The sequence below is a fragment of the Haliotis rubra genome, unplaced genomic scaffold (assembly GCF_003918875.1).
Source record: "Haliotis rubra isolate DU_JTF1 unplaced genomic scaffold, ASM391887v1 Scf1324, whole genome shotgun sequence".
Classification (NCBI taxonomy): Eukaryota; Metazoa; Mollusca; class Gastropoda; order Lepetellida; family Haliotidae; genus Haliotis; species Haliotis rubra.
This window is the reverse complement of record NW_025765253.1, coordinates 143,479-153,650: the sequence shown is the minus strand read 5'-3', so window position 1 is coordinate 153,650 and position 10,172 is coordinate 143,479. Positions and strand designations below refer to the sequence as shown.

Below are 10,172 nucleotides of genomic sequence, written 5' to 3'. Positions count from 1 at the left end.
GGACAGTGAAGACATCGAATGTTTTAGTGTATCCTGTCTGTTCTCTAGGACAGGGAAGACTCCTAATGTTGTAGTGTATCCTGTCTGTTGTCAAGGACAGGGAAGACATCTAATGTTGTATTGCACCCTGTTTGTTGTCAAGGACAGGCAAGACCCCTAATGTTGTAGTGTACTCTGTCTGTTGTCAAGGACGGGGAAGACATCTAATGTTGTAGTGTACCCGGTCTGTTGTCAAGGACAGGGAAGACATCTAATGTTGTAGTGTACCCGGTCTGTTGTCAAGGACAGGAGAGATATCTAATGTTGTAGTGTACCCTGTTTGTTGTCAAGGACAGGGATTACATCTAATGTTGTAGTGTACCCTGTTTGTTGTCATGGGCAGGGAAGACCCCTAATGTTGTAGTGTATCATGTTTGTTGTCAAGGACAGGGAAGACATCTAATGTTGTTGTGTACCCTGTCTCTTGTCAAGGACAGGGAAGACCCCTAATGTTGTAGTGTATCCTGTCTGTTGTCAAGGACAGGGATGAGATCTAATGTTGTAGTGTATCCTGTCTCTTGTCAAGGACAGGGAAGACATCTAATGTTGTAGTGTACCCTGTTTGTTGTCAAGGACAGAGAAGACATCTATTGTTGTAGTGTATCCTGTCTGTTGTCAAGGACAGGGAAGACATCTAATGTCGAAGTGTGCCTTGTTTGTTATCAAAGACAGGGGGGGTATTTAATGTTGTAGTGTACCCTGTTTATTATCAAGGAGAGGGAAGACATCTAATGTTGTAGTGTACCATTTTTTTTGTCAAGAACTGGGAAGACATCTAATGTTGTAGTGTACCTTGTTTGTTGTCATGGACAGGGAAGACATCTAATCTCGAAGTGTACCTTGTTTGTTGTCAAAGACAGGGGAGAAATTTAACGTCGTAGTGTATCCTGTCTGTTGTCAAGGACGGGGAAGACATCTAATGTTGTAGTGTACCATGTTTTTTGTCAAGGACAGGGAAGACATCTAATGTTGTTGTGTATCCTGTTTGTTGTCAAGGACAGTGAAGACATCTGTTTTAGTGTACCCTGTCTGTTCTCTAGGACAGGAAGACATCTAATGTTGTAGTGTATCCTGTCTGTTGTTAAGGACAGGGAAGACATCTAATGTTGTAGTGGACCCTGTCTGTTGTCAAGGACAGAGAAGACATCTAATGTTGTAGTGTACCCTGTTTGTTATCATGGACAGGGAAGACATCTAATGTTGTATTGCACCCTGTCTGTTGCCACGGACAGGGAAGACATCTAATGTTGTAGTGTATCCTGTTTGTTGTCAAGGACAGGGAAGACTTCTAATGTTGTAGTGTACCCTGCTTGTTGTCAAGGACAGGGAAGACCCCTAATGTTGTAGTGTTTCCTGTCTGTTGTCAAGGACAGAGAAGACATCTAATGTTGTAGTGTACCCTGTTTGTTGTCAAGGACAGGCAAGACCCCTAATGTTGTAGTGTACTCTGTCTGTTGTCAAGGACGGGGAAGACATCTAATGTTGTAGTGTACCCGGTCTGTTGTCAAGGACAGGGAAGACATCTAATGTTGTAGTGTACCCTGTCTGTTGTCAAGGACAGGAGAGACATTTAATGTTGTAGTGTACCCTGTTTGTTGTCAAGGACAGGGAAGACATCTAATGTTGTATTGCACCCTGTCTGTTGTCAAGGACAGGGAAGACATCTAATGTTGTAGTGTACACTGTTTGTTGTCAAGGACAGGGAAGACATCTAATGTCGAAGTGTGCCTTGTTTGTTGTCAAAAGACAGGGGAGATATTTAACGTCGTAGTGTATCCTGTCTGTTGTCAAGGACGGGGAAGACATCTAATGTTGTAGTGTACCATGTTTTTGTCAAGGACAGGGAAGACATCTAATGTTGTTGTGTATCCTGTTTGTTGTCAAGGACAGTGAAGACATCGAATGTTTTAGTGTATCCTGTCTGTTCTCTAGGACAGGGAAGACTCCTAATGTTGTAGTGTATCCTGTCTGTTGTCAAGGACAGGGAAGACATCTAATGTTGTATTGCACCCTGTTTGTTGTCAAGGACAGGCAAGACCCCTAATGTTGTAGTGTACCCTGTTTGTTGTCATGGGCAGGGAAGACCCCTAATGTTGTAGTGTATCATGTTTGTTGTCAAGGACAGGGAAGACATCTAATGTTGTTGTGTACCCTGTCTCTTGTCAAGGACAGGGAAGACCCCTAATGTTGTAGTGTATCCTGTCTGTTGTCAAGGACAGGGATGACATCTAATGTTGTAGTGTATCCTGTCTCTTGTCAAGGACAGGGAAGACATCTAATGTTGTAGTGTACCCTGTTTGTTGTCAAGGACAGAGAAGACATCTACTGTTGTAGTGTATCCTGTCTGTTGTCAAGGACAGGGAAGACATCTAATGTCGAAGTGTGCCTTGTTTGTTATCAAAGACAGGGGGGGATTTAATGTTGTAGTGTACCCTGTTTATTATCAAGGAGAGGGAAGACATCTAATGTTGTAGTGTACCATGTTTTTTGTCAAGAACTGGGAAGACATCTAATGTTGTAGTGTACCTTGTTTGTTGTCATGGACAGGGAAGACATCTAATCTCGAAGTGTACCTTGTTTGTTGTCAAAGACAGGGGAGAAATTTAACGTCGTAGTGTATCCTGTCTGTTGTCAAGGACGGGGAAGACATCTAATGTTGTAGTGTACCATGTTTGTTGTCAAGGACAGGGAAGACATCTAATGTTGTTGTGTATCCTGTTTGTTGTCAAGGACAGTGAAGACATCTAATGTTGTAGTGTACCCTGTCTGTTCTCAAGGACAGGGAAGACACCTAATGTTGTAGTGTATCCTGTCTGTTGTCAAGGACAGGGAAGACATCTAATGTTGTAGTGTACCCTGTCTGTTGTCAAGGACAGGGAAGACATCTAATGTTGTAGTGTACCCTGTTTGTTATCATGGACAGGGAAGACATCTAATGTTGTAGTGTACCCTGTCTGTTGTCACGGACAGGGAAGACATCTAATGTTGTAGTGTATCCTGTTTGTTGTCAAGGACAGGGAAGACATCTAATGTTGTAGTGTACCCTGTTTGTTGTCAAGGACAGGGAAGACCCCTAATGTTGTAGTGTATCCTGTCTGTTGTCAAGGACAGGGAAGACATCTAATGTTGTAGTGTACCCTGTCTGTTGTCAAGGACAGGGAAGACCCCTAATGTTGTAGTGTATCCTGTTTGTTGTAAAGGACAGGGAAGACATCTAATGTTGTAGTGTACCCTGTTTGTTGTCAAGGACAGGGAAGACATCTAATGTTGTAGTGTATCCTGTTTGTTGTCAAGGACAGGGAAGACCCCTAATGTTGTAGTGTACCCTGTCTGTTGTCAAGGACAGGGAAGACATCTAATGTTGTAGTGTATCCTGTTTGTTGTCAAGGACAGGGAAGACATCTAATGTTGTAGTGTATCCTGTTTGTTGTCAAGGACAGGGAAGACATCTAATGTTGTAGTGTATCCTGTCTGTTGTCAAGGACAGGGAAGACATCTAATGTTGTAGTGTACCCTGTGTCTTGTCAAGGACAGGAAGACATCTAATGTTGTAGTGTACCCTGTTTGTTGTCATGGACAGGGAAGACATCTAATGTTGTAGTGCACCCTGTCTGTTGTCAAGGACAGGGAAGACATCTAATGTTGTAGTGTATCCTGTTTGTTGTCAAGGACAGGGAAGACATCTAATGTTGTAGTGTACCCTGTTTGTTGTCATGGACATTGAAGACATCTAATGTTGTAGTGTACCCTGTCTGTTGTCAAGGACAGGAAGACATCTAATGTTGTAGTGTATCCTGTCTGTTGTCATGGACAGGGAAGACATCTAATGTTGTAGTGTACCCTGTCTGTTGTCAAGGACAGGGAAGACATCTAATGTTGTAGTGTACCCTGTCTGTTGTCAAGGACAGGGAAGACATCTAATGTTGTAGTGTACCCTGTTTGTTGTCAAGGACAGGGAAGACATCTAATGTTGTATTGCACCATGTCTGTTGTCAAGGACAGGGAAGACATCTAATGTTGTAGTGTATCCTGTTTGTTGTCAAGGACAGGGAAGACATCTAATGTTGTAGTGTATCCTGTTTGTTGTCAAGGACAGGGAAGACATCTAATGTTGTAGTGTACCCTGTCTGTTGTCAAGGACAGGGAAGACATCTAATGTTGTAGTGTACCCTGTTTGTTATCATGGACAGGGAAGACATCTAATGTTGTATTGCACCCTGTCTGTTGCCACGGACAGGGAAGACATCTAATGTTGTAGTGTATCCTGTCTGTTGTCAAGGACAGGGAAGACATTCTAATGTTGTAGTGTACCCTGCTTGTTGTCAAGGACAGGGAAGACCCCTAATGTTGTAGTGTATCCTGTCTGTTGTCAAGGACAGGGAAGACATCTAATGTTGTAGTGTACCTGTCTGTTGTCAAGGACAGGGAAGACCACTAATGTTGTAGTGTATCCTGTCTGTTGTCAAGGACAGGGAAGACCCTAATGTTGTAGTGTATCCTGTCTGTTGTCAAGGACAGGGAAGACATCTAATGTTGTAGTGTATCCTGTTTGTTGTCAAGGACAGGGAAGACATCTAATGTTGTATTGCACCCTGTCTGTTGTCAAGGACGGGGAAGACCCCTAATGTTGTATTGCACCCTGTCTGTTGTCAACTACAGGGAAGACATGTAATGTCGAAGGGTTCCCTTTTAGTTGTCAAGGACAGGCAAGACATCTAATGTTGTAGTATACCCTCTCTGTTGTCAAGGACAGGGAAGACATCTAATGTTGTAGTGTACCCTGTCTGTTGTCAAGGACAGGGAAGACATCTAATGTTGGAGTGTACCCTGTTTATTATCAAGGATAAAGGATCACATGTTTAGGTAGACACACTATGCAGCTCCCTGTAATCAGTGAGTAAGTATGGTTGTACGCCGTTTTATCAATATTTCACCAATATCACGGCGGGGCACACCAGAAATGGACTTCACCAGTTGCACCTATGTGGGGAAATCGAACCCGGTCCTTCGCCGCTTTAACCACTAGGTTACCTCTTCGCACACGCAGGACTCCTGGAAGAGAGGTTTATATACTAGCCACATAAAGAAACTGTGCATTGTCAAAATATTATCCCAGTTGATAAGTACGATAACAATGTCAAAGGTACATATAAACTTTAATGGAGGGATCATGAGACCATAACAAGTCGGGAGAATTTCAATTGAAAAGTCAATCACAATGACGTCACGAGTCCACAAGCGGGACAGGGGTCAAAAGACCATGTCACAATTTCAATAACGGGTATGTCCACCATCGGCATTGAGAACAGCAGTGCATCGACGACGCATAGAGCCTTTCAAACGTGCAAGGAAGGCTTGTGGGATGTCACGCCAGATTCTCTCAAGTTCTCTTGCAAGGTCAAGGACGTTATCTGGCGGATGAGGAAGACGGCGTAGACGTCGATCCATCTCGTCCCAAACATGCTCTATCGGGGAGAGATCCGGTGAATTTGCAGGCCAAGGCAGTAAGGCAACGTTGTGGTGTTGCAAGAAATCCATAGCAACCCTTGCCGTATGAGGGCGGGCATTTTCCTGTTGGAATGTTAACCCAGGGCAATGACGTTGCAGAAAAGGAATTGCCACAGGTCGAAGAATCTGATCCCTGTAGCCCACACCAGTTAAAGCCCTGAACAATCACCAAAGGAGTTTTTTTGCGTGCTGTTATTCCACCCCAAATCATCACGAAACCACTACCAAAGCGATTCCTCTCCAAGACACAGGCCTGTGCATAACGTTCTCCCACGCGTCTATAGGCACGTTGACGTCCATCACTATGGGAAATGTTAAACCTGGACTCATCTGTAAAAAACAACATTTCTCCACCAAAACAAGGGTCTGCGGACATGATTTCGGCACCACATTCGCCGAGCTTGTCGATGACTTTGTGTCAGAATAGGGCGTATGGCGGGACGTCGTGGTCTGATCCCGTGATGACGTAAACGTTGTCGAACTGTGTTGGGGTGGATACGGCGAAGTCCTGGGATGGTTCGGGCAGTCATCACTACAGTCTGAAACCTGTGGCGAAGATGGGTCACCCTTATCCGTTTGTCCTGTCTTGGCGTTGTTACACGTGGACGTCCAGAACGTGGCCGACCGATGACGCCATTTGTGTTCTGGTAGCGTCTCACCAGTGCAGAAATGTTGTTCCGGTGGCAGTGGAAATGTGCAGCCACTTGTCGTTGAGACATTCCCCCGCGGACCACCCCAATGGCCTCATGACGTTGTGCAGACGTGAGCCTTGGCATGCTATGCGTTTCAATAGCCGTTTAAATTTTTGAACGATCGTGGGGTTGAGCTTTCCAAAGTGACAGTATTGTGTGGCATTCATTTGCTCTGTTTCTCTTTCCCGGAATGCACGTGCAACAACGTATTGCACGTCTCAAGGACGAACCCACTGATGTCACGGAACGTGGCACGTGCATGCATGTTGGATACATGTCACTAATCTCTGAGTTTAAATCCTTATGTGTCTACACATTTTTGATCAATTTAGATTTTAAATTTTTGTATGCACAGTCTCTTTATGTGCCTAGTTTAATTTGCGTTCAACCAAGGGCTCACAACAGCAGCTGAGATCTGCGTTACTGTTATTTGGGCTGACGTGTGGTGGACATTATGTATAGGAACTAGGCACTGAATATTGTGAGAGATGTCAAATTGCTGGCGGCAGTGAATGGAGTTTATATAGTTGCACTAAGTCTCGGGATACTGACTCTGGTCCGACTAGTCACTAGTCCTTGTTTCATCCCCTGAAGGCCTCCCCACCCCCTACCCCGCTCCGTGGCTCCGACTATGGGAGACAACCGAACCAAACAAGACAAACATACACCCAAACAACCAAACCTACAAACAAACAACCATCAAGCAAACAAACAATGGACTTGCTCAGTGTAGAATATTCTGGCAGCTACACAGTGTGAAAAACAATTGCACTTTGTTCGATTTAATGACACTACAGTGCACATATACCTTCGCATTGGCTTCTCACTCTGTTGCTATTGTATTTCACAAAGCACTAAGGTGATCGTAAGTCACTAAGGTAACCTTAGTGCAGTGTTAAAGAATGGGAGTTAAGGTTAACCTTAGTAAAGGTTGCTTCGTGAAAGGAGCCCCTTTATGATAATCATAAACGTAAAAAAAAATTATTATTATTACACAAAGATATGTATAATTTGAAAAACGATCATTTATAAGAAACGATGTGAGAGATAAGAGAGAGAGAGAGAGAGAGAGAGAGAGAGAGAGAGAGAGAGAGAGAGAGAGAGAGAGAGAGAGAGAGAGAGAGAGAGAGAGAGAGAGAGAGAGAGAGAGAGAGAGAGAGAGAGAGAGAGAGAGAGAGAGAGAGAGAGAGAGAGAGAGAGAGAGAGAGAGAGAGAGAGAGAGAGAGAGAGAGAGAGAGAGAGAGAGAGAGAGAGAGAGAGAGAGAGAGAGCATGTGCTGTGTATGCTATGCCTGTCCGTAATTATAATGTTAATGCACTAGTCAAGGACAGATATGGCTTTACGCACTCTTTGATCAGATAGTTTACAAACAACTCACACTAATCTCTGGTGTTTGTATAAATGGACATTAATAAATTATATCTGCTCAAAATATTTACAAAAATGTCATAGATTGAAAAATTATTCCAGGATCAGATTGGTATTCTAACTAAAATAAACTATGACACGTACAGCACAACAAACGCGGGATAAGCCGTAGACTGGTAATTGCTTTTGTTGATATTATATAATGGCGTGTACACAAATTTGAGAAAAACATGTTCATGTAGACGTTTCTACATTGAAAAGTCAGGTCATCGCATACACAATCCTGAACGTGAAAATTATTTCTAATGGATTGGAAATGTCATATAGATAGTCGACATCGGTTTTCTCAGTCTGTGTGTTACATGAGATTAAAATGTTACCACGCGATATGTATATTTTGTCTTAGTCAGCAAAACGACGTTTCTATCAATTTCATTGTTAACGCAAAAGAAGGGACATAACTGTGTACGTTTTACTGTCACTGACAGGTATTTGGATAGTTGTTCGGGAAATAGTGTCTCAGTGCCCGGTGACGTCAGAGCGACCCAGCCAGTGACCCCGGCGACCGGGGATTGAAGTGCGTTTGTACACCAGTGGAGTTTTTCTTCCTGGGAATTTGCAGAGATCGTGCAATGGATTCATTAAATTTACCGATCACTTAACTGCATATTCGACTAATGAAATGTGAAGTTTACAGTTGCAATGCCTTGGAATATTGTTGGTTTTGAAGGCAGTGCTTGCCCGTAGGCTTGTTGTACTGGATCCAAGATGGCAGATCCAACGGGGATATTTCCCGTTAGTTTGGAGCAAAATAAACCCGAAGGTAAAGTTACACGACCATATTACATGCAGAGGCATCCTATTTTGTCTAAATCGGTTTGTAAGCTTTCGTGGCTTTCAGTTCTGTGGATTCTCATTCGATTATATCTCTGATAATGAGAAACTACATCAAAATTTTCCATTTTCTTTAGTCAATCCGTAATTTACATCTGTCAAGTTTTAATTATTCACACTAGTGCCTTGTATTTTTTAAAACATAAATTGCTTCTTATTGGTAACGTTCTATTCTTCACTCTCTGTGTGATCACATTTAGCGCTGAGTTACTTCAGCTACAATGTGTGTGAGTTTGTGAGATATCTTCCATATGTTGATTTCATAGGCTAAAAATATTCAGGTGATCGTACATTGTAATGCTACGTTTTGAAATAGACTTTGTGTACTGAAATTTCCAGCATTCTTCAGACATCAAAACAAAGATGGCATGTTCGGAAAGTTGAGCTGAACCCACCCTCTCTATTATTTTGAGAAGGGTGTCTTACATCTGTGGATTAAGTTGCAGCTTGTCTCTTCTGGGTCAGGCATTATGTAGGTCAGAGCTGGCTTGCACCTAGCAAATATTATTTTCTTATTGATCACAGACACTTATAAAAGTGTAGGAGGACACTTGGCAACACAAACTAAAGTGCATTGTTATTTGTGCAAGTTAAACTTATATATTTCATTTTGCGCCTTAGAAGAATTGTATGACAGCTATATCTCATAAGCATCACATCCGTGTACCCATTGACATTTTAAAGGGGGTCATGGACAACTTGTACATTCCTGTCTTTGCATGTTTTATCAAATGTTTTGTATTTAGTGGAGTTTTTGCAGTATTTCTCATTGAAATGACTGAAGACTTAGCTGACAATGTTAAAGGAAAAAACTTAATGAATAATATTACCTCCCCTGATGAGAGGTCAAGAGGTTAATGTGAATGTATGTAAACAAACTGACAACTTGGGCTAGATTTTGGGTATGAAAAGCTTTGGGCTATTGTTTGGGTATATAAAGGAGTTGCTTCAGATATTCAGCAAATTCCGTCAGTGAGTCATACAGAAAGTTTAACTGTTGAGTATTTTTGCAATGAATCGAGGGAGATTTCTTTGTGCACAGCTGTAGTTCATAGAGCAGATGGTGCAGTATCAAGGTGACTCAAGCATTTTCATTTAAGAATTGACTTTGATATTTTTAACATTTATCGAAACGAAAACACAAAAATAAATGCTTTGTTAACCAATCAAATGCTATATAATCACTTACCATGTATTTATAGTCTGTTACACCAAGTGTTATTTATCATTTATCTACGATCTCAAATCTTCACGTATCAGGAAATGAAAAACAGATCTGAAGATATATAAATCATTTGCATTGTTTTCATGTGCAGGAACATGAAGATTAATACCCTTGTTGTTTCAGATATTCCAATTTATTTTCTTTAATGTGCAACAGTTTTGCAAAAGCTTGACACCTTTTCATGTTTTTACTTGCACAAAATGTTTGTTGTTTATTCACTTTGTTGCCATGGTAACTATCTCATGGATAGTATGTTTATGTATAAGGCCAAAGGAACAAGGCAAAGTCTGTAATTTATAGTTAGTAAATCAAGATGATGCCAGTTCTTTTGACAGTTAGTAGCTTTGTTTTTGACTCGGGAATGCTTTGCCCTTTTCATGAAATTGACAATTTGAATTCAGAGAAATATGGTCTTTTATAGACATTCTGGCTCTTACAATCTGTCA

General features: G+C 41.9%; 1 protein-coding gene across 1 annotated transcript in view; it reads left to right on the top strand.

Moving 5' to 3' along the window:
- Positions 1–8,159: 8,159 nt before the first annotated feature.
- Positions 8,160–10,172, top strand: part of LOC124267620 (mediator of RNA polymerase II transcription subunit 1-like) — a 90,427-nt gene continuing 88,414 nt past the window's right edge. The window contains 1 exon segment of the mRNA XM_046702581.1: positions 8,160–8,430. Within this exon segment, the coding sequence (XP_046558537.1) occupies positions 8,376–8,430 (55 nt within the window). The 5' untranslated portion in view covers positions 8,160–8,375.